Raw genomic sequence first — 25,457 nt, 5'->3', positions numbered from 1 at the left:
AAATAATACTCTGCAATTCTGTTTCTCCATCTGAAGTTGATAAGTTCACATTTACCCATATTATACTGAATCTGCCATGTATTTACCCATTTACTCAACTTGTCTAAATCACCTTGAAGCCTCTTAACGTTCTCCTCATAGCTCACATTTCCATGAAGTTTGGTGCTTCCAGCTAACTTGGAAATATTGTATTCAGATCACTCATCTGAAACATTGATGTATAATGTGAATAGCTGGGGCCCAAGCATTGATTCCTATGGGACCTCACTAGTTACTGGTTTGGGAGATAGTGGTGCAGTGGTATTGTCACTGGACTAATAATTCAGAGACCTCCAGGCTCTGGGGACCCAGGTTCAAATTCCCTACAGCAGATTGCAAAATTAGAATTCAATAAAAATCTAGAATTGTTAAATGATGAACATAAAATCACTGCCAATTGATGTAAAAGCCCATCTAGTTCACAAAACCTACTATCCTTTCCTTGTCCATAGGATCATAGAATCCCAACAGTGCAGAAGGAGGTCTTTCAGCCCATCGAGTCTGCACCGGCTCTTCAAAAAAGTATCCCACCCAGGCCATCTCTTCCGCCCTATCCTCATATCCCCGCAAATTTACCATATACTAATCCCACTAACCTACATATCTTTGGACACTAAGGGGCAATTTACCATGGCCAATCCACCCAACCTGCACGTCTTTGAACTGTGGGAGGAAACCAGAGCATTCAAAGGAAACCCATGCATACATGGGAAGAACATGCAAACTCCACACAGATAGTGACCCAAGGCTGCAATCCAACCTGGGTTCCTGACCTAGCACTGTAAGGCAGTAGTGCAAACCACTGTGCCATCATGCCACCATGTCTAGCTACATGTGGTTGAAACTGGATATGGGTGGGTTAAGTAAATGGGGCAAAATTTGGCAGATGGAATTCAATGTGTGAGGTTATCCATTTTGGTTGGAAAAATACAAAGGCAAATTATTACCTTCAGTGTGCTTTGGCATAGAGGGATTTGAGAGTTCTCATGCGTTAATCACAGAGAACCAATATGCAGGTACAGAATGAAAATAAAATGCTGACATTTATTGTTAAGGAATAGAATATAGAAGTAATGAAATGTTGCTGATACTGTACAATGTATTAGTGAGACCATAATTAGAATACTGTGTATAGTTTTGGTCCCCTTACTTGAGGAGGGATGTGATTGCATTGGAGGCAGTTCAGAGGAGGTTCACTAGATTGATCCCAGAGACGAAAAGTTTGTCTTACAAAGAGAGATTGGGCAGCTTACCTAGAGTCCCTGGAGTTTAGAACAATAAGTGGAGAGGAAATTGAGATGTACAAAGGGGATTGACAAAGTAGACAAGAGGATGTTACCTCTGAGGTTACAGCTTTAGGATCAAGAATGGCAGATTTAAAACCAAGATGAGGAGATACTTCTCTAAAAGGGTGGTGAGTCTGTGGAATTCACTATTCCGGAGCAATGTGGATGTCCTGATTTGGAGTACACTTAACAAAGAGGTGGACAGATTTTTAACTGGGAAGGATTTGAAGGGCTATGGCGAACAGGCAGGAGAGCGGAATTGAGGCCGAGATGAGATCAGTCATGATCATATTAAATGGCGAGCAGCTTGAGGGGCTGAATTGCCTCCTCCTGCTCCTAATTTTTATGGTTCGTATGATGTGATTCCACATCCACAGCAATGTCATTGACTCTTAAAATGATGTGGAGTTGCTGGTGTTGGACTGGAGTAAGCACAGTAAGCACACCTTATTGAATGATGGAACAGGATTGAAGGGCCGAATAACCTGCTCCTGCTGTTAAATCCTATGCTCCTATGTTAAACCGGTAATTATATGGACTTATTTTTCAGTATTAAGAGTTCTACTTATGGAGCTAAGTCTGGAATCAAACTGATGTTGGTATGTTTCATTTACCATTTGAAACCTGTTTCCTCAGGGAGAACATACCAGGGATTGACAGTTATCTCAATTGTGATATTTCTACAGATTACCCTCCTGCTGTGATTTCACAATCATTTCCAATGGGTGAAAAATATTAAACTGAGGCTAGAGATTTGAAAGGACGAAGAAATACTGTTGATCCTGACATATAAGACAGCCCCAACTTTTTCAGCTCCAAAATGTATGCTTAGGCCTATAAATCGATTGCTTATTTTTCAGCGAATAAATGCATGTTTGGGGATATATTTGCCTTAGGAGCCAGCCACTATTTTCAGTTCAAAATTGCATGGTCAGGGTTATGTTAACCTTATACATATTGCATAGGCTCAAGCAAGAGATGTGGAGTCACATTGCTAAGAAGATGCAAGGGAGCTTAAAACATGCCACACAGAGTAGTCCGCATGTGGCCACTTGCAAATAGAAATGTGTCCTTTTGCACTAACACTGGTGGGTCACATTTTATAGCACAAAGAATATAGAAAATTACAGCACAGGGACAGACCCTTCGGCCCTCCAAGCCTGCACCGACCATGCTGCCTGACTGAACTAAAACCCCTTACCATTCTGAGGACCCTATCCGTCTATTCTCATCCTATTCATGTATCTGTCAAGATACCCCTTAAAAATCACAATTGTATTTGCTTCCTCTACCTCCTCTAGAGAACATAGAACATTACAGCGCAGTACAGGCCCTTCGGCCCTCGATGTTGCGCCGACCAGTGGAACCAATCTAATGACCCTCTAACCTAAACTATTCCAATGTTATCCATATGCCTATCCACTGACCATTTGAACGCCCTTAAAGTTGGCGAGTCCACAACTGCTGCAGGCAGGGCATTCTACGACCTTACTACCCTCTGGCAATGAGTTCCTGGCACCCACCACCGTCTGTGTAAAAATGTGCCTCGTACATCTCCTTTAAACCTTGCCCCTCACACCTTAAATCTATGCCCCCGAATAATTGTACTTTGTGTATAATTTGATCCCTGGCTTTGGAAGGATTTTTCAAAGGTCTTAAAGGTTTGCTTACATGCTACGATCTACACTAATTAAAAATGGTTTACAAAAACGCAAATTTGTTTCACTCTTGCGTACAAGACAATTAGGGTAATGAGAGCTCCGCCAAACTTTCTGCAACAGTTAGAAAATCTCTTTGACTGAAACCTGCAGGGTCTTTAGTTTTCGCAAAGCAACTTCAGTCACCTTGAGGGCTAAGGAGATTAATAGATAAATATGGACGAGGAAAATCAGTGGGGGTCACTCGCCATCCAGAAAGACTCTCCCCTCCACTCCAAGCATGTGGTAAATAACTGGCAAATGATTACAGGTTTCCATCTCCACTATTTTATCCTGCAGTTCATTCTAAAGGTTAATGATTCTTTAGGTGACATAGGTGCTCGATTTTCTGGTGACTTATGACCCGTAAACAATACAGTAATGGAAATTTGCAGTTTTTTTAGTATGTCTAAGTTGTCTATAATTGTGTTTTTTTAAGAATGCTTCAAAATGGATTTGTAAGAGTTTACATCAATTTTAAAGAGATAAATTTGTAATGTCCAAGAGATTGAGAATCACAACTGACACAGTTTCTCAGTAAATCCAACTGCTTTTATTACCCAAAAGCTGAAAGCTTAAACAAATACAAATAATTTGGAAAACATGCAATTACGCTCTAAGTAGTCTGTCCAATTTGATTGGATCTGACCTGATGACGACCAATCTGTGCCCAGCAGAATCTCTCTTCCTGATATTCTCACTCCGGATGACACCTTTGGTGGGATTTTACAGCCTTGCTCATCCCGAAACCATAAAATCCTACCCAAGGTCAACAGACCTTCCAATGTTCTGCCTCTTGTCTGCTCTAATTCCTGTGGCAGGCAGTCCGGTAAACTTCTGGCCATGTGTATGAGGTTTCTTTGCCTCCTTTGGATGGACAGCAACTGTCTTCATGTTGATCCTTAACTGGTTTTTGGGTAACATGATCATCTCTGGTCCACCTCAAAGTGAACATAGTCCAAATTATCACGCTTAGTTGGTTTTCTGCACATGTTTCTCCTCAACATGCTTATGTATGTCCAGGACATCTTGCCATAGATTTCTTTCAAGTTCAATTTTATCACAGGCTGTGCAAGTTATAAGATTGTTGAAAAAACACAATCATGGAAAAACAAATTTTCGTGGACTTAAACAAGTAAGATCATTCATTCATTCAAGCACTCACTCTGAAAGACTTATGCTACATCAATTCTTCACTCCACACTCAAAATAAATTAAATTGAAGATAGTGCGCCCCACACTCAAATTAAATTAAAGGAGAAAGTGCACTTCTTCAAGTATAAAGCCAAAGGAAAAGTTAACAATTTGCTTCTTTGTGATTCAAATGAAGAAGGAAGCTTTCTCCACTCTTGAATTCATGTTCGGGTAAGTTTACACGGTTAGATGATAGAATCTCTGGAGTGCAGAAGGAGGCCATTCAGTCCATCAAGTCTGAACTGATCACAATCCGACCCCACATATTTACTCCGTTAATCCCTTGACACGAGCGTCAATTTGGCATGGCCAGTCAACTTAACCAGCACATCTTTGGGCTGTGGGAGGAAACCGGAGCACCTGGAGGAAACCCACACAGACACGGGGAGAATGTGCAAACTCCACATAGACAGTGACCTGAGGCCAGAATTGAACCTGGGTGTCAGGCACTGTGAGGCAGCAGTGCTAACCACTGTGCCACCCTAAATGGATAGATAGATATCAGGATTACTTTGAAGAGAAGAATGTTCAGCAGTTCTAGAAATCAGACACTTGTGGAAGTTCTGTCAGGAGGTCTAACGTCTACGCAGGTGGGCTCGATGTTTTAGAATCAGGATGCGAGGCTTTTTAAAAGGCATTTTAGTCCCTCAGTTTTTAAAAGACAAAGGTGGCATAATCTTTCACTGCAGCTGTTAGCTTATCGGTGTTATTCTGCAGAATGTCCTCAGGTTGCTTCTGAGTTTTGGGATCAAAGGATTTCAGTATCAAAGAATTAGTTTCACTCACATGGCCAGTGGCCATTGACATACATCAGAATGCAGATGTTGGTCTTTCGCACTTCTGAATAATCTTCCATACAAGCACAGTCCATGTTTAAAGTTATGAATATGACATGATTTTAATAGGCAAAGCAGTGCATAATCTTAACTTACTTTCACTTGCTTTATTTTCAATTTAAACAGAATTTTCATTCCTCGGCACAGACGCTGGTATCAGCTATAGTGACAGTTTAAACTTTAATTTATTTTCCTCTTGTATCTTTTGAACTGACACTCAGCAGCTCATTCTTATCATTCCAACTTCACTGCACCAGGATTGTCCCCACTCAGTTACAGTTGAAATCCAGTATCACATTGCCTCAGTTGACCCAACAGTTCATAAATGTATAATTTAAGGATGAAATTCATAAAACTTTAACAAACTCTTCTTTCTGTCAGGAGCTTTTCTAACTTAACTCTGCAACTATATCATTTGCATTCAGCTTTTCAAACTCCTTAGACCTTGCAGAGAACAAAATTCCACTAATAATCTCCATGCAATCAAAGGATAACTTAAACCAACATCCAAGACTAACTTTAAGTTTATTAATTAGTGTCTTAAGTAGGCTTACATTAACACTGCAATGAAGTTACTGTGAAAATCCCCTAATCGCCACACTCCGGCACCTGTCCGGGTACATTGAGGGAAAATTTAGCATGGCCAATGCATCCTAACACGCACATCTTTTGGATTGCGAGAGGAAACTGGAGAACCTGGAGGAAACACACAGAGGCACAGGGAGAATGTGCAGACTCCGCACTGACAGTGACCCAAGCTGGGAATTGAACCCGGGTCCATGGCACTGTTGTGCAGCGGTGCTAACCACAATGCCACAAGACAGGATCATAAGCAGCTGAACATTTTATTTGTTCCATGCACAGGACGCTTAAACAAACTGAAAGTATTTTATTTGCAAATCAAGAAACTTCAAACCATGCAACATATCATGGTGGCCCTGGACCTGGAAACATTATCAACAGTAAGGAAGTTAATAAAACCTTGTGGCCAGGCAAAAAGGAGAGCTGCAGACACAAAGGAGATCTGTGGACACAAAGAAGAGCTGTAGACAGAAGTCAATCATGAGATATGGACACAGAGAGAAAGCAGACAGAGAGGAACACATCTCAGATGAAGGCAGAAAATGCTGTCCAAAATAAGATTGATTTTGAGTTCAGCAATAAGATAAAGAGTAGAATTCCAAAAGCTCATGGCGAAGTGATGTATAAGCAAGCTAAAAAGGACTGAATCCTCAGGTGTGGCGTAAATAGCTCAGGTATGCAAAAAAACAGAGTTTGTATCAGAGGTGGCCAGACCATGAACCAGTTCATTCAGTTGAAAAGGAACTTGGGAAAGCTACCCCATCCGGAGCATGGTGACCTGAGAGTTTGAGGGTTTGTAGAAGTGTACCTTGCTGTTGTATCTGTAAAACTCTGAGCTAATGTCCGATCAGACTCACCTACCATGTGTGAATAAAGAACAGCATATTGTGGAAGTGTGTAGTGTGTGTAACTGTGTGAAACTACATTGTGCATGTTTGTACAGGGATTCATCCAGGTGCGGGTGGTTATGCAAGATGTATTTTTGTTGTATTGACTATTTGAATTGAAATTTTCCTTTCCTTTTTAATTATCATTTCCTTGTCAATTCATGTGTAATTTGCATTGGTTCTGATTCATGTTGTAAAAGCTACAAGAAACGGAAATTTGTTCGCAATTGCTTCCTTTGGGGGGTCATTCAGGAAACCTGGTTACTTTGGTTTACGATTTCTCCAAGGGATCATAACAATTACTCTCTATTTGTTTAAACCTGTGTGCCCTGATCTACTCTTGCAAAATGTTTTCTCCAAGCAATGAATCATTAGCACCTCAACAGGAAAGTTCACTTGTTCAGTCCTTAACCTCTCAGCTCCTATTCACTATGGACTTCACACAGGTTCAAATTAGGTAGGATATCTTTATGCTCAATTTAACAAGCTGTCTCTGGGTCTTTGGTTTGTCTTCTACACTGGTAAAGAATATTTACATCAGCATTCATGATTTAATTTGCATTATTTCTTTCCTCTCCTAGCACTCATTTTGACTCCTGACTCCGTGTTGAAGGTAGACTTAAGGACCTCAGTTTAAATCAGTTTACAGTTTATATTGCAAAGACATGGTGTAAGGAAGAGATCTAAGGCTTTTCCTTGGTGCTAAATAGCTGCAATATGAAGAAACACTGAAGAGATTTAGTTTTTTTCAGTCTTGAAGCATTTGAGAAGTGAAGATGGTTACAGAATGGAAAAATCAAATGCAGAATATTTCAAACCAAGATGTGACAGTAAGTCAAGAGCATAGAGCTTTAACTTATTGAAATACTGGATTAATGTTTGAATACTCTTCTTCACACATGGAATGATCATTGTATGCAATGAAAGAATAGAAGAGAATAGAATACAATAGAATAGTTTCAAAAGTAGGCTTGCCTCTCATCCACTTGTTGGTGCCAACCACTTTTTTTTAATTAATTCGTGGGACCTGAGCGTCGCTGGCTGGCCAGCATTTATTGCCCATCCCTGGTTGCCCATTGAGAAGATGGTGGTGAGCAGCCTTCTTGAATCACTGCAGTCCATGTTCTGCGGGTTGACCCACAATACCATTACGGTGTATGGACAGTGTGAAATGCGGGTTAATTGGTTTGGTAACTGACTCAGTTGTCTGACAATTATTTATTTTTAAATGGCAGACATGGTGCTCATTTCAGTGCCTGCCCACTCACCATATTATAGGGACCCAGTAGTGGGTGAGTGGGAAGTGGATTTTATGTGCCCCTCCCCCACGGAGAACAGACAAAGCAGGGACCACTAAAATCTAGCCTATGGGAAAGATAAGATAGTCGAAAGATGGGCATAGCGAGGAGGGAAAACTGTCACATTATTTAATGCTGCAGTGTGTGTGTATCCTGTGTGCATACCATTGCCTGCTTTTCCTGTTTTGCTATGATCATAAGCTAAATAACAGCATTTATTCTCATCTTCTGGATAGACAGACAACCCTGCATGATTACATTTATATAAAAAGCCCCTAAAATATTGACGTGCTTTATTCTTAAATATGATTATTAAGTCCAATGTCACTTTCCTGACATTGATAGGTTTGTAGAAAGCAGAGATGTAACAATACAGTTAACAACAAGACTAGAACCTGAATAAAATCAGAACATCCCAATTACTCCCCTCTTTACCCTCTAACCTTTCGTTACCCTGACAAATTGGAGAAATGTAATTGTTTCAGGAGTGATCACTTTGAAGCAACTCTCATCTTTGTATTTTATCGAAAGAAATTCGCCTTCAATGGAAATATTCTATTTAAATGGACCCATAACATAATTCAAAATAATATCAATGGAGTCATTGAATGTTTAACTTGTCTGTGACACGACAACTGGCATCCCTACAGCGATTAAAGAGTTTGGTTTTATTTTAATCAGTCACTCTAAGTTGGAATTTCCCAAAATCATCGCAGAACCAGCAAAAAGATTAAAAATCCTCTGCCCTGGTTAATAGAGTTCTCTGCAGACTGTAGGAGTGATGTCTGAATGCTGTACCCCACAGGGCAATATTCATGTGACTGACTTGCACTGTACAACTGCCACATCGTGTTTGGTTGGACTGTTTTAAAAATACCTCAACCTTTATGACAAGGGTCAAACTCAATGAACAAAATTGTTTTGCAAACCTACTTTTTACATTCTACAAATTTGACCCCGTGATATGTGTTAGCTATTTGGGTATCTCTGTAATCCACTTCTAATTATTGTCCTGATAATTTGTAATAGATGTCAAAGTGCAAAATGACCATTTGTCCTTGCCATTCAGAAAGCTGAAGCTTTTTTAACAAAGTGACATAAGAGGTTAGCAGTGCCTGGGCTGGACATGAGGAGGCTGCAAAGGGACATAGGTAGGTTAAGTGAGTGGGCAAAAATCTGACAAATGGAATATAATGTGGGCAAATGTGTAATTGTCTACTTTGACAGGAAGGGAAAAAAAGCTTATTATCCATATGGTGTGAGATTGCATAGCTCTGAGGTGCAGAGGGATCAGGTTCATGAATCACGAAAGTTAAAGTTTATTTATTAGTCGCAAGTAGACTTACATTAAAACTGCAGTGAAGTTACTATGAAAATCCCCTAGTCACCACACTCCGGCACCTGTTTGGGTCATTGGACCTAAACCCCCTCCCACCGCCCCCGGTAGAATGCTATTATTTACTGTGAGGGGAATTAGAGAGATTATGCTTCTGTTGTGCAGGGCATTGATGGGACCCCACACCTGGAGTATTATGTACAGTAATGGTTTCCTTATTTAAGGCAAGATGTAAATGCATTGGAAGCAGTTCAGAGAAGGTTTGCTAGACTAATACCAAGAATGGATTTGTTGTCTTAAGTAAAGTTTGGAGAGGTTAGATTTGTATCCACTAGAGTTTAGAATAAGAGACAACTTGATCGAAGATCCTGAGGAGTATTGACAGGGGATGTGGGAGGATGTTTCCTCTTATTGGAAAATCTAGAACTAGGGGTCACTGCTTAAAAATAAGTGATTGCTCATTTAAGAGGGAGATGAGGAGATATTTTTCTTTTCAGAAAATGCTGAGTCTTTGGAACTCTCTTCCTCAAAAGGCAGTGGAAACAGGAGCATTTGAATACTTTCAAAGCAGAGCTCGATAGATCCTTGATTAACAAGGGGGTGAAAGGTTATCAAGGGTAAGCAGGAATGTGGATTGAAGGTACAATCAGATCAGTCATGCTCTCATTGAATGGCAGAGAAAACTCGAAGGACTGAGTGTCCTACTCCTGGTCCTGCTTTTGCCAGCAGTGAGCTTGTTTTATTTTGAGAGGTGGCCAAGATTGGACATTTGGCTTCAACTCATTATGATGTGGAAATGCCGGCATTGGACTGGGGTAAACATAGTAAGAAGTCTCACAACACCAGGTTAAAATCCAACAGGTTTGTTTGGTAACAAAATCCACTAGCTTTCTGAGCGCGACTCCTTCATCAGGTAAGTGGGAGTTCAGGGCAGGTTTTGTTGAAGTCCACTTCAAATAAATGAACACATTCAAAAAGATTTGGTTGACCGCTGAAGCCTGGGGACCTCCACTACAAACCTTCCTCCATCCCAAAAAGATATCCATTAACCATTACTTGCTGTTTCTTGTCACTGAGCCCATTTTGTGTCCATGTTGCTACTGTCCATTTTATTCCATGAACTATAACTTTTCTCATAAGATTGCCTTCTGGCATTGTGAATAAGTTATCATATTCATTCAACTGAGATATTCAGAAGAATCTGGTATGCTCTCAGGGTTAATGGAATCAGTTACTTTTGCCTTAAGATTAGAATGTGGTTCAACTCCTGAAATCTATTATAATACAACCTACTGAACTTCCCAGAGAATCTGCAAACTGCAAGAATTTCACAGGCACCCATTTTCTCCAAGTGTTTGTGAGAAACTAGGAAAATTGGAGTTCAGCATGACAAAAAACAGAAAGGTCTATGACTGTTGCAAATCTATTGTAAACTGTTACGAAGCTACTGTCTTCAGGAACTGGATTGGAGGTGGAAAGGAGTTCGACTGGTGGCAAAAAAAAAGAGTGAAAAATTTACTATCCTGAAATAATGAAGTTTAGTTTTCCCTCACGAAGCTTAGTTATAAAGTAACCTGAGTACTTGCTAGACAGCAAATAGTAAGAAGTCTCACAACACCAGGTTAAAATCCAACAGGTTTATTTGGGACCACGAGCTTTCGGAGCACTGCTCCTTCCTCACTCACCTGAAGAAGGAGCAGCATGGTTTTGTACGAGGGAGGTCATGTCTCACTAATTTAATTGAGTTGTTTGAGGAGGTGACAAAAATGATTGATGAGGGGCGGGCAGTGGATGTTGTCTATGTGGACTTCAGTGAAGCATTTGACAAGGTCCCTCATGGCAGGTTAGTGCAAAAGATTAAATCTCACAGGATCAGGGGTGAGCTAGCTAGATTAATTCAGAACTGGCTTGACCATAGAAGTGGAAGTGTGTTTTTCTGAATGGAGGTCTGTAACTAGTGGTGCTCCACAGGGATCAGTGCTGGGACCTCTGCTGTTTGTAATATATATAAATGACTTGGAAGAAAACGTAGCTGGTCTGATTAGCAAGTTTGTGGATGATACTAAGATTGGTGGAGTTGCAGATAGTAATGAAGATTGTCAGAGACTACAGCAGGAAATAGTAGTCTGGAAAACTGGGCAACAAAATGGCAGATGAGATACATTTTGGTAGATACGCGTCAGGTGGGAGCTATAAAATAAATGGCAAAACCATCAGTAGCATAGACACGCGGAGAGATCTGGGAGTACAGGTCCACAGATCCTTAAAAGTGGCAGCACAGATGGAAAAGGTGGTGAAGAAAGTATATGGCATGCTTGCTTTCAACAGACGGGGCATCGAATTTAAAAGTTAGCAAATTATGTTACAGTTGTATTAAACGTTAGTTAGGCCACATTTGGAACACTGTGTCCAGTTCTGGTCACCACGCTACCAGAAGGACATGGAGGCTTTGGAGATAGTACAAAAAAGGTTTACCAGGATGTTGCCTGATATGAAGGGTATGGAGAGATTGAATAAACTGGGATTGTTCTCCCTGGAAAGACAAAGGCTGAGGGGTGACTTGATAGAAATTATGAGAGTTATAGATAGGGTGGACAGTTGGAAACTTTTTCCCAGGGCAGAAAATGACAATTACAAGGGGGCACAAGTTCAAGATAAGGGGGGGAAGCTTCAGTGAAGATGTTTTTTTCACAGAGGGTGGTAGGGACCTGGAACGCGCTGCCAAGTGAGGTGGTTGATACAGATAAATTAGCAACATTTAAGACTTATCTTGATGGACATATGAGCAAACGGGGAATAGGGGGATATAAGCAGTTGGTCTAGGTAGGTAAACATGTTCAGCACAGGCTTGGAGGGCTGAAGGGCCTGGTCTTGTGCTGTGCTGTTCTTTGTTCTTTTGTATAATACAAGTTGAGCAACAAAAGTAAAAAAGATGGCATTTTGAAAGCAGCTCTTTGTCGTAAAGGCTCAACACTTGGCTTCAATGATCAGTTGAGGTGGTAGATAGTGGTATGTTGCCTAGGTAATGTTAGCTGAGCAGGGTGGCTCAGACATGAAAATGATGATGGGGCTATCTACAATCAACTATTCTCATCAATATTGCTCAGAGACCCTGTCAGGAAGTATGCTGGTCATATCTGAAGGTGGGTATAGAAATAATAATGGATATCCTATGTACTACAGTAATTAAAGCAACACTAATCCCCACTCAGATGATGTTTAAGAATATCCTGCAGTTGTATTTCTCATCAAGCATTGTTCAGCTCTTTTCAGTGGTGATAATCTGTAGTGAAGTTAACTGGATTTTTTTTAAATGTGAACAGACATTATTTTAAATGTTATTGAAAGCCTGTTATGTTCAAAAATACATTGCTCCTACTTCCTACTTCTTTTTTTTCGGAATGCCAGAAAATGGAATGTATTTTGGGGAAAATGTATGGTTTACTCTGTAGGTGTTTATCCCCTTAATGTCTACATATGAGAGGGCAAGCTCCAGTCTTTACTTGGTGTTGTCCCTTCGGGGAAAATATACAAAATAATGTTGGCAAAATTCTGAGAACATTTAAAAATTCTCAAAGTCAGCTGTGAGTCATTGTGATTGCATCGTAACAAGTGGTCATGAATCAGGATGTGTATCATAGTGAATCATAATGGAACCATCACTTCCCTAAAGCGCAACAGTTTTATCTGCAGCAGAGACAGATCTGCGACTAATTATTTGTCTAAAAGATTCCGAACTACCACACATTCTATTCAAAAGTGACTGTTGTGTTCATGCAAAAAAAAAATTGAGATGTGGCTGCTTGGTTAGTTCCTCCCATTAGTGGGGTGGCAGAATATATCAATCACTATAACACTCAACCCACCAATTCTTCAAGGTTACATCTGTCAGCTGGTGAATCTGATCTACTCTGATTTATCCACTGAACATTAAAATAACAGCAAATTGAACCCCGGGCCTTCCCAGGGCATCTTACCCACATCCACCCATCCCCCACCTTACCCTTGTAAACTCATGGCTTACTATGGCTAATCCACCTAAACTACACATTATTGGACACTAAGCGGCAATTTTAGCATGCTCAATCCATCTAATCTGCACGTTTGGATACTGAGGGGAAATTTTAGCATGGCCAATCCACCCAACCAACACATCTTTGGACTGTGGGAGGAAAGTGGAGCACCCAGAGGATACCTACGCAGACATGGGGAGAATATGCAAACTTCACACAGAAAGTTATCCCAAGGTACGATCACGAGGGGTCACAGGCTCAAGGTGAGAGGGGCGAGGTATAACTCTGGTATCAGAAGGACGTTTTTTACGCAGAGGGTGGTGGGGGCCTGGAATGTGCTGCCAAGTAGGGTGGTGGAGGCAGACACACTGGCATCGTTTAAGAATTACCTGAATAGACACATAAGCAGCCTGGGAATGGAGGGATACAAACGAATGGTCTAGTTGGACCAATGCGCGGCACAGGCTTGGAGGGCTGAAGGGCCTATTTCCTGTGCTGTACTGTACTTTGTTCTTTTAGGTCAGAATCGAACCAGGGTCCCAGGCACTGTGAGACAGCAGTGCTAACCACTGTGCCACTATGCCACCCTGAGAAATAATAATACAACTTTCCCTTTACATCTAAATGACCACCATATTGGATGTTTTTCTGTCCCTCTTCACTATCTCTTCCAACTTCTTCTCAGTTAAGAAGTTATGTGAAATACTTTCGCGCAGAGTAATAATTACTCCCAGGTATTTTACCAAGCTCACAATGAGCAATACACTGCAGTGTTTGCAAACACTTGGATCCATATCCCCAAACTAAGCATCCCTTATGATAATTTTTCTGTGACGTACAAATTGCATATTTATTCTCGCTGTCTTAGTGAGATTTCGATCTTCCTTTTCTTCTATGATTATGTTTTGATATTCTGCCTTATTGGACTGGGACTGTGAGGTTGTAGAATGCATCACCAGATAGTGCAATTGGGAGAGAAACTGAGTCAACATTTAGGAAAAGGTTAGTTTGGTGGTTGAATCTCATGGGATAAAGGGATATGGACAGTGTCCCTGTGGAAGCTAAACCCAAACAACAATGTTTGGGTTGACAAGTCTGTTTCTGTACCACAATTTCCGTGTTGTTCTGTAAATCTGTTTGTTAATACAATCCCTGGAGAAGATTTATAGACTGTCTTACCTATTTGTTACTTTTATCAATGTAATCAAGCTGGTCCTCTGTAATGATGTATGCTACAGACTCAGTCAGGAACACAAACACAAGAAAGAATTGCCCCCACCTCACCCCCCTCTACTCCTGCCATTGCGTTTCTGTCCTGGAGCAACTCACTAGTTGCCCCAGTTCGTCCATGTCTTCTACATGCCTTTAGACTGTTTCCTGCCTTTAGACTGTTTCCTGCCTCTGAGAGAGCTCCACCACCAGGTGTATTATCCACTCTTGCCCTAATTGGTCCACCAAGCCAGGTGACCTTCTTTTGCTGTATTGTCCTGAAAGGGACCACATGCCTCCATTTCCCTGGTTTGCTGTTGACACCATTTTTTGAAAATCGGGCCCTGGTTGTAGTAATTTTCAGTTCTTAGCTACTGTCAAAGCTAAGATAGTTAGCTATGTCCCAGATCTGTAGGGATTCACTTAGAGTCCAGTACTTCCTGCTCAGCAAACCCTTTATTTCATCTCCCCTTCCAACACCCTACACCTTCCTTTCTAAGCTTATCACCATTTCCTTCAGCTTCTTGGTCAACTGACAATTGTTGTGTCTTCCATTATACCTAATTCTCTCAATCACAACTATTTCTCATTCAATGCATGCCATAACTATTATCTTTAATTCTATTTCTCTCAGTTGCTCTCCACAATTACTTCACTCAAATGGCCTTTTGTATTGTTTTTATTTCTCTGAGATGCTTCTTTTATCTATATGTTTGTTTATAAATTAATTTTATCTCCCAAAACAGATTTTCATGTCAAATTTCAGCCTGTCCCGACCTGATCGAGACATAACACACTTTGAATGTACATTTTTAAAAACATATGTGAAATACTTTTGCACAGAGTAATAATTACTCCCAGGTATTTTACTCTTTGTACTTTAGACTTGACATGATATTATAGGATTTTGCTGGCATATTAAACAATATTAGTCTCTCATTGCAAACCAATCAATCTTCGATTCAGTGATAATTTAAACTGGCCACATGCAAAATCAATGCAATGTTACAGCAGAGCATTGGAGGCTCTTTCACAATATGTGTTCAGGATATGGTTTAGACATAAAAACAGAAATCCATTCATGGGCATTGCTGGATGGCCAGCATTTATTGCCCATCCCTAGTTGCCCAAGAGCAATTGAGAGTCAACCACATTGCTGTGGTTCTGGAATGATGTGTAGACCAGACCAGTTGAGAGTGGCAGATTTCGTTCCCTAAAGGACAATAGATTCATGGTCTTCAATAGATCCTTCAATCCAGATATTTTTATTGAGTTCAAATTCCACCATCTGTTGTGGTGGGATTCAGACCCAAGTCCCCAGAACATTAGCTAAATTTCTGGATTAATAATCTAGTGGTAATACCGCTCAGCCATTGCTTCCCCACTTTGGAACACTCAGGTGCCTGCATCTGCGAAAATCAGTGTGTTGTTTCAGGTTGATGACCTTTCTTACAAAAGTCATGCAGAAGAGAAGAGCAAAATTTCTTAAGATGGGCGTTCCTGGAAGAGAAGTGGCAATGAATTAAACAAATAAACAAGCGAAAAAGCCAGTTGCACTTGACCTGAAATGCAAAGTCTGTTTATCATTCTGATCTGCTGAATCTTTCCAACATTTCCTGTTATTATTTCAGAATCTGGTATCAGCACTGTTTCTGATACATTTCAGACATACTCATTACCTTTCTATTCTCCCTCCATTTCTGATAAATGTTACAATGGTAACATACATCTCGCTGCAGCATTATTCACTTAACGCATATAATAGATTAATGGAGAGAGAATAGAGCCAATGTTTCAAGTCTGGACATCCCTTCACCAGCTCTGACAAAGAGCTATCTAGACTCTAAATGTTTGCTGTATTCTTTGTCCACAGGTACTGTCAGAGCTCCTGACATTTTCCAGCATTTTTTGTTTTTGTTCCAGATTCATGGTACTTTGCTTTTATAATAGATTAATAGATTAATAGATTAATAGATATAATAGATTAATAGACGGTGCAGAGGGACCTCGGGGTCCTTGTGCATGAGTCGCAAAAACCCAGCTTGCAGGTGCAGCAGGTGGTCAGGAAGGCGAATGGGATGCTGGCCTTCATAGCGAGGGGGATTGAATATAAAAGTAGGGAGGTCTTGCTGCAGCTGTATAGGGCATTGGTGAGGCCGCAGCTGGAGTACTGTGTGCAGTTTTGGGCGCCGCATCTGCGCAAGGATATTTTGGCCCTGGAGGGAGTGCAGAGGAGGTTTACTAGGCTGATACCAGAGTTGAGGGGATTGAGCTATGAGGAGAGGCTGAATAAACTAGGCTTGTACTCGTTAGAGTTTAGAAGAATGAGGGGAGATCTCATTGAGACGTATAAGATGATGAATGGGATGGATAGGATAGAGGTGGAGAGACTCTTCCCGCTCAAAAAAGACAGTAGGACTAGGGGGCACAGCCTCAAGATAAAGGGGGCGCGGTTTAGAACGGAGTTGAGGAGGAACTTCTTCACTCAAAGGGTGGTGAATCTCTGGAATTCTCTGCCCGTTGAAGTGGTGGAGGCTGCCTCGCTAAATATTTTTAAGAAGCGGGTTGATGGGTTCTTGATAAGAGAGGGGATTAAGGGTTATGGGGAGAGGGCGGGAAAGTGGAACTGAGCCACGACAGATCAGCCATGATCTTATTGAATGGTGGGGCAGGCTCGAAGGGCTAGTTGGCCTACTCCTGCTCCTATTTCTTATGTTCTTATGTATTCCTGTTTCTATGCATTACAATTATAGAACATAGTACAGTACAGCACAGGAACAGCTCCTTTGGCCTATGATGTTGTGCTGAATATGACGCCAAATTAAATTTACTTCTTCTGCCCTCAGTCCATAGCCCTCTATCTTTTGCATTTTCATGTTCTTGTCTAAAAGCCCCTTACACATCCCTATCGTATCTGCCTCCACTACCACCACCCCTGGCAGCACGTTCCAGACTCTGACTGCCAACTCTTTCTATGCCTTTCATAACTCTATAGACTTCTCTCAGGTCTCTCCTAAGCCTCCACCACTCCAGAGAAAACAATCCTAATTTGTCCAGCCACTGTTTACAGTTCATACTCTATAATCCAGGCAGCCTCCTGATAAGCCTCCTTTGCATCATCTACAAAGCCTCCACATCCTTTCTATACTGTGGTGACCAAAATGCAATATTCTAAGTGTGGACCAAAACAAAGTTTTATAAAGCTGCAATTGTCATTGAATCATAGAATGCTACAGTGCAGAAGGAGGCCATTCAGCCTATCAAATCTGCACTGACCACAATCCCACCCAGGGCCTATCCCCACAACCCATTTACTCTACATAGTCACCCTGACATTAAAGGACAATTTACCATGGCTAATCCATTTAACCCGCACATCTTTGGACTGTGGGAGCAAACCTGAGTACCTGGAGGAAACCCACACAGACACAGGGAGAATGTGCAAACTCCACACGGCCGGCAATCGAACTCAGATCCCTGGTGATCCTGTGAGGCAGCAGCGCTAAGCACTGTGCCACCGTGCCATTTTAATCTCCAAGGGTAACTTGCTCAAGTTCTCTTCTTGGAATAGGTGACTGCGCTAAAGATGCAAACTTTTGCACTGACAGCCAAACAATATTACTGCTTTGCTGCCTTTTTGCTGTTTTATGCTCTGATAACAGAAAATTTGAATCAGTGAAATCTTTAAAGATTCTATCCTGGGGTTAAAACCCAAAACAAAATGAAGCGAAGCATATTTCATAATGTATATTATTTTTAACTTCATATCCGCAGTACCAGAGCACAAAGATCCAATGCCTTTCCATTCCCTTGCCAATTAAGTTTTGCCAGAGCAACCACATCATTAAGCCTGTTATTTATTGCAAATTGTTCCCTTTAGCATGGCAACAGAACTGTATTTTGAGATGGGTTGGATAATTTCAAAACCAGCCAACCACTTTAACCTGAGGCAGATTATTGTCAAGCTAAATTGAAGTCTTTTAATTCCCCATCAATTGTTGAGTGCAAATCTCTTCAGACCAACTGTACTTATGCTACTAAGCCCAACTGATGGATCATTATACAAATCAAAGCAAATTATTGCGGATGCTGGAATCTGAAACCAAAAGAGAAAACGCTGGAAAATCTCAGAAGGACTGGCAGTGTCTGTAAGGAGAAGAAAGAGTTGACGTTTCGAGTCCAGATGACTCTTTGTCAAAATTAAAAGGCACAGAAAATGGGAGATATTTATACTGCAGGGTGAGGGAATGAAAGATCAGTCACGGCCTCAAAACCAGGGGAAAGGCTGCTAATGGCTGTCCATGGAGAGAATAAAGAGTGTGAATGGCCAAACGGCAAAGAAGCTAAAATGAGAGGGTAAGCTGTGACAGATCAAGATGTTGCGGGGAGAGGGGATGGAAATGGATGGGACAGAGATAAAATTTAGAAAAGGGGAAGCAAAGGGGGAGAAAAGCTCAGGGAAGGGGGATAAAGTAGGGGGAAAGGGTTGGGGAAGAAAAATGAAGAAAGACAATAAAGAAATAAAAGGTAGAGAACAGTAAAAGAATGAAATAAAATCGAATGAAAACAAAGAGGGCCGAGGTGGGTAGAGCAAATCATCTGAAGTTGTTGAATTTGATGTTGAGATTGGAAGGCTGTAAAGTGCCTAGCCGGAAGATGAGATGCTGTTCCTCCAGTTTGCGTTGAACTTCACTGGAACATTGCAGCAGGCCAAGGACAGATATGTGGGCACGGGAGTAGGATCATGTGTTAAAATGGGAAGCAACTGGAAGGTCAGTTTCCTGACTGCACACAGATCGAAGGTGCTCAGCAAAGCGATCACCCAGTCTACACTTGATCTCTCCAGTATGGAGGAGGCCACATTATGAGCAGCGATACAGTACATCAAATTGAAAGAGGTGCAAGTGAAAATGCTGCTTAACCTGGAATGAATGTTTTGGACCTTGGTTGGTAAGCATAGAAGAGGTAAAGTGACAGATGTTACGCCTTCTGTGATTACATGGGAAGATGCCATGAGTGACAGGAGAGATGTTGGGTATAGTGGGGGAGTGGAATAGGTTATTCCAGAGGGAACAGTGTCTGTGGAATGCTAACAGAGGAATGAAGGAAAAATGTGTTTAGTGGTGGCATCACACTGGAGTTGGCAAAAATGGTGGAGGATCATGCTTTGCATGTGGAGGCTGGTGGGGTGAAATGTGAGAACAAGAGGGACTCTAAGCTTGTTCTGAAAGGGAGGGGAGCAAGTGAGAGTCATGGCGTGTGAGATGGATCCTTTGATTTGGAGTAGCAATGGGTACCCGCTTGGGTCCTAGCTTTGCTTGTCTTTGTATGGGGTATGTGGAACATTCCTTGTTCCAGCCCTACCCAGGTCCCCTCCCACAACTCCTTTGCCAGTACATCAATGAATATTTTGGTGCCCTGACTTCAAAAAATCCATCAACTCCACATCCAGTTTCCACCCCTCCATCTCAGTCACCTCCCTTCCCTTCATGACCTTTCTGTCTTCATTTCTGGCGATAGACTATCTACATTTATCCATTACAAGCCCACTGAATCCCACAGCTATCTAGACTACAGCTCTTCACACTTCACACCCTGTAAGGACTCCATCCCTTTCTCGCAGCTCCTTCATCTCCGTTGCATTTGTTCCGATGATGCCACTTTCCGAAGTGGTGCTTCTAATATGTGCTCCTTTTTCCTCAACTGTGGAATTCCATCTAGAGTTGCAGACAGGCCCCTCAACAGCATGCAGTCCATTTCCTGTGTCACAACCCTCACCCCACCCTCCCAGAACAAGGATAGAGTCCCCCTTGTTCTCACATTTCACTCTGCCAGCCTCCGCATGCAAAGCATAATCCTCCGCCATTTTCACCAACTCCAGCGTGATGCCACCACCAAACACATCTTTCCTTCATTCCCTCTGTCAACATTCTGCAGAGACCGTTCCCTCAGAGATAACCTATTCCACTCCTCTACTATGCCCAACACCTCTCCTGTCACTCATGGCATCTTCCCATGCAATCCCAGAAGGTGTAACACCTGTCCTTTTCCCTCTTCTGTGCTTACCATCCAAGGTCCCAACACTCATTCCAGATTAAGCAGCGTTTCACTTGCGCCTCTTTCAATTTGGTGTATTGCATTCACTGCTCCCAATGTGGTCTTCTCTATATCGGACAGCCCAAGCGTAGACTTTGTGATCGCTTTGCTGAGTACCTTCGGACTGTGTGCGCAATCAGGGCTCTGATCTTTCGGTTGCTTGCCAGTTTAACACACGACCCTGCTCCCATGCCCACATGTCTGTCCTTGGCTTGCTGCAATGTTCCAGTGAAGTTTAATGCAAACTGGAGGAACAGCATCTCATCTTCCAGCTCGGCACTTTACAGCCTTCCAATCTTAACATCAAATTCAACAACTTCAGATGATTTGCTCTACCCCACTTCGACCTCTTTGTTCTCATTCTATCTTATTTAATTTTTTACTGTTCTCTACCTTTTACTTCTTTATTGTCTTTATTTCTCTTTCCCCCCCACTCTTTCCCCCTACTTTACGCCCCTTCCCTTACCTCTTGTCCCCCTTTGCTTCCCCTTTTCTAAATTTTACCTCTGTGCCATCCATTTTGCATCCCCCCACCCTGCCAACATCTTCATCTTTCACAGCTGACCCTCTCATTTTAGCTCCTCTGCCACATTTGGCCATTCACACCCTTTATTCTCTCAATAGTCTGTCATTAGCAGTCTTTTCCCCTGGTTTCTGTGGCAATGACTCATCTTTCATTCCCTCACACTGCACATAAGTATCTCGCACTTTCTCTGCCTTTTAGCTTTGGCAAAGGGTCATCTGGGTTCGAAACGTCAGCCCTTTTCTCTCCTTACAGATGCTGCCAGGTCTCCTGAGGTTTCCCAGCATTTTCTCTTCTGATCGTTATACAAAGTTTTGCGTTTAGCTGGATTGTCTGCATATCAATTTGTTTGCTCACTCCTGTTAAATATATCGCATTTGAATGTTGAATGTAAAATTTTAATCTCAGATAATCCCCACTGGGTTACGTCAGATTAATTATTAATCATTCAGAGACTAGCCCCAATTCAGATACTTCAGACTTGCTATTTTAATGATAATTTTGTAGCTTCTTTTTAAAGCTATTGAGCTCTTTGTGATTCAGAGGCAATTTGCAGTAGCAATATGGAGAGGAATGCATGCCCTAATAACTGCAATTGCAAAAACGATTTGGCTAACCGAGAATTTCTAACTTTTAAAGTTTTTTTTATTTGCCACAAGTGAGGCATACGTTACACTGCAATGAAGGTACTGTGAAATTCCTCTAGTTGCCACATTGCAGCACTTATTCAGGTAAATGTACCTCGTCAGCACGCCTTTAGAACTATGGGAGGAAACTAGAGCACCCAGAGGGGACCCATGCAGACATAGGGAGAATGTGCAGACACCACACAACAGTGACCCAAGCCAGGAATCGAACCCTGGCCCCTGGAGCTGTGAAGCAGCAGTGCTAACCACTGTGCCACCCTTTAACTTATACTGTGAACAAATACTTTTCTCGATAGCAGAAAGCACCATGGTAAACACTCCTCAAATCCTTATTTTAGCTAAAGGTGTGAGCTTTCACATAAGATAAATTTACTGGCAGCAGTGACATCTCCCGAATACAATTAAACAGATGTTGGTTTTGCTCGGTCCCTGTGAACCATTGGGGCAGCACGGTGGCACAGTGGTTAGCACTGCAGTCTCACAGTGCGAGGGCCCAGGGTTCAATTCCCAGCTCGGGTCACTGTCTGTGTGGAGTTTGCACATTTTCCCCATGTCTGCATGAGTTTACTCTGGATGCTGCAGTTTCCTTGCACAGTCCAAAGATATGCAGGTTAGGTGGATTAGCCATGCTAAATTTCCCCTTAGTGTCAGGGGGACGAACTAGGGTAACTGCATGGGAGTGTGGGGGATAGGGCCTGGGTGGAATTGTGGTCGGTGCTGTCTTGATAGGCCAATGGCCTCCTTCTGCATTGTAGGGATCCTATGATTAATCTCAGGCCACTTTCTTGAGCTGTAACTCTCAACTCAAGATACCTTTCAATTAGCTTTTCCTCACTGCAGTGCTGGCTTATGGAAATTACACCTTCTTTCTTCTCTTGTAATCGTGTTTGGGGAATTTGGTCTTTCCAATTAAGAATAAAACAAAATCAGTTTGGCCATTTTGAGGTTGAGAAAACACTGCTCTTATGCGAATGATTCCATCAATCAGTTCTTTGTTATTTAAGATGACATACTCTAATAATGAAGTCGAATTCAAGAACTGCACAGAAACCTGGCAGTTCAATCATGAACAGAAAATGAGAAAAACTTTGTATTTTATTTCATTTAACAACAATTATGCTCGGGATATGAAAATAACAATTTTTTATTGAAGCTGACACACAGGTTTTCTAAAGCATTCATTTTCCTTTGCGTTATTTTGTAATTTACTTTTCCATCTTTTTCTAAATCCGTACTTCTGTGGTGAATGGCTGTATTGTATTTTTCCTTAGTGGTACATAAGTTGGTGATATTGATTTTTGATTTGATTCATTATTGTCACGTGCATTGGGATACAGGAAAAGTATTGTTCCTTGCGCACTTTGTAGACAAAGCATACTATTCATAGAGTACATAGGGGAGCAGGAAAAACAATGAACAAAGAAAAGTACAGCACAGGAACAGAACCTTTGGCCCTCCAAGCCCGTGCCGATGCTGATGCTCTAAGTAAACAAAAAACCTCTGTCCTTATTTCATCCATGTCCCTCTATTCCGTCCCTATTCGTGTACCCATCCAGATGCCTCTTAAGTGTTGCCAATGTGCCTGCTTCCACCATATCCTCTGGCAGTGTGTTCCAGGCAGCTACCACTTTCAACATGAAAAACCTCCCCCGCACATCTCCCTTAAACATTTCCCCTCTCACCTTGAACCTGTGCCCCTTGTAATTGACATTTCCAATCTGAGAAATAGCCTCTGACTATCTACCCTGTCAATGCCTCTCATAATCTATTAGGTCTCCCTTTAGCCTCTGTCTTTCCAGTGATAGCATTCCTGGTTTATTCAACCTCTCCTCATGTACAACATCCTCGAGACCAGGCAACATCCTGATGAACCTTCTTTGCAGAGGAGAGGGTGCATAATGTAGTGTTACAGTCATAGCTACAGTGTAGAGAAAGATTAGCTTAATATAAGGTATCCCATTTAAAAGTCTGATGGCAGCAGGCAAGAAGCTGTTCTTAAGTCGATTGGTACATGACCTCAGCCTTTTGTGTCTTTTTCTCGATGAAAGAAGGTGGCAGTGAGTACGCTCAGGGTGCGTGAGGCCCATGGTTATGTAAATGCTTTTCTGAGGCAGCAGAACATGTAGATAGAGTCGATGGTTGGGAGGCTGGTTTGCGTGGTGGACTGGGCTATGTTCACAACCCTTTGTATTTTCTTGCAGTCTTGGGAAAGCAGGAGCCATACGAAGCTGTGATACACCTGGAAAGGATACTTTCCTTGGTGCATCTGTAAAGAGTGGTGAGAGTTATAGCAGACATGCAAATTTCCTTAACCTCCTGAGAAAGTAGAGGCAATGGTGGGTTTTCTTAACTATAGCTTTGGCATGGGAGAACCAAGACAGATTGTTGGTTATCTGCAAACCTAAAAACCTGAAGCTCTCGACCATTTCCATTTCGTCCTCCTTGATGCCGAGGCAGTCACCACGATCAATTAAACAATGTCTAACCTGTTTGATGGCAAATCTGTTTCTTTTTTCAGCAACTTCAGATCAATTGGGCAGAGGTAAAGCTAGAAATGAATTAACCCATGTGCTCTCTCCATCAGTAGTATTTTAGAAATTATTGTTCTGTGTCCTTGGACTCCACTAATGCTGCAGGTTGAGAGTTGGAGGAAAATGTAATAATATATTTTTCCTGTGTTCTTTTTCAGGTCCTCCAGTTAATGTCACATGCAATATATTTATCAACAGTTTTGGTTCGATAGCAGAAACCACGATGGTGAGTGTTCCTCAGATCTTTACATTAACAAAAGAGCTTTTACATTTTGAATCATACAACAGAACTTAGTAAGTTCCAATTTCAGGGATGTTCTTTTGTAAACCCACCTGATTTGTAGATCTTAAAGGAAAGATGGTGAGTGAAGGATGAATGAATGCTGACAACTTAAATTTAACCGCTGTAACACACAGAGTGGGGAATGTGTGAAACAGTTTTCCCAGAGATTCCAATGGAGATTGAATGTCAATAAATTCAAGAGCGATTTGCACAGATTCTGTCAAAAGAATCAATGGAAAGTTGCTGGTGTAAAAACAAAAACTAAAATACAGCAGATGCTGGAAATCTGAAATATAAACAGAAACTGCTGGAAACATCCAGCAGAGAAGTAGTATCTGTGGAGAGGAAAAAAAAGCTTTTTGTTAGAAATGGTCAGAGTATTTTTTGACGTGACTTGAATATCAGAACCAGTGAGAGAGTTCTTTTCAGTCCTTTGCATTCCTATGCAAATTTCCTATGCAAATGAAGTGCTAATTAAATTGTGAGAACTCACAGCTTCACAGAATGTACTTTCTGATAATTTAATTGCATTGCTCCTTTGTTAATTACATTCCTATTCCATCCGTCCTCTGCCCCCACTGCACTACCAAGGGATTACCAGAGGTTTGCCTAAAGTTGTGTAACTAGGCCTGTGCACGCAGCAGCCAGAAGGTTGCCATAGCAACAAGGCAGGGATGGGATGTTCACAACACCACCCTCCCCCCCCAACTATTACCCATCCCACTCATTACTCCTACCCACTCACACCACCTCCACTCCCGTGGACAGGATTCTGAATCATAGAATCCTACAGTGCAGAAGGAGGTCATTCAGCCCATCGAGTCTGCACTAACCACAATCCCATCCAGGCAGTATCTGCATTTACCCTAACTAGTCCCCTGATGGGCCATTTAGCACAGCCAATCAACCTAACCCGCGTATCTTTGGACTATGGAAAGAAACCAAGAACACCTCAAGGAAACTCATGCAGACATGGGGAGAATGTGCAAACTCCACAGCT

The 25,457-nt window shown here is 41.7% G+C and overlaps 1 protein-coding gene across 3 annotated transcripts in view; it reads left to right on the top strand.

Moving 5' to 3' along the window:
* glra1 (glycine receptor, alpha 1) overlaps window positions 1-25,457 on the top strand; it is a 144,974-nt gene that overhangs the window by 28,026 nt on the left and 91,491 nt on the right. For 2 of the 3 annotated variants that reach the window (XM_080201340.1, XM_080201339.1), the window contains exon 3: window positions 24,333-24,400. The exons of the other annotated variant lie outside the window; for it this stretch is intronic. In XM_080201340.1, the coding sequence (XP_080057466.1) occupies window positions 24,333-24,400 (68 nt within the window). The remainder of the gene's footprint in view (window positions 1-24,332; window positions 24,401-25,457) is intronic. 3 annotated transcript variants of the gene reach the window in all.

Source organism: Carcharhinus amblyrhynchos, chromosome 13 (assembly GCF_965287045.1).
Source record: "Carcharhinus amblyrhynchos chromosome 13, sCarAmb.v2.hapA, whole genome shotgun sequence".
NCBI classification, from domain to species: Eukaryota; Metazoa; Chordata; class Chondrichthyes; order Carcharhiniformes; family Carcharhinidae; genus Carcharhinus; species Carcharhinus amblyrhynchos.
The sequence above is the reverse complement of the archived record's forward strand: the minus strand, read 5'-3'. Positions and strand labels throughout refer to the sequence as shown.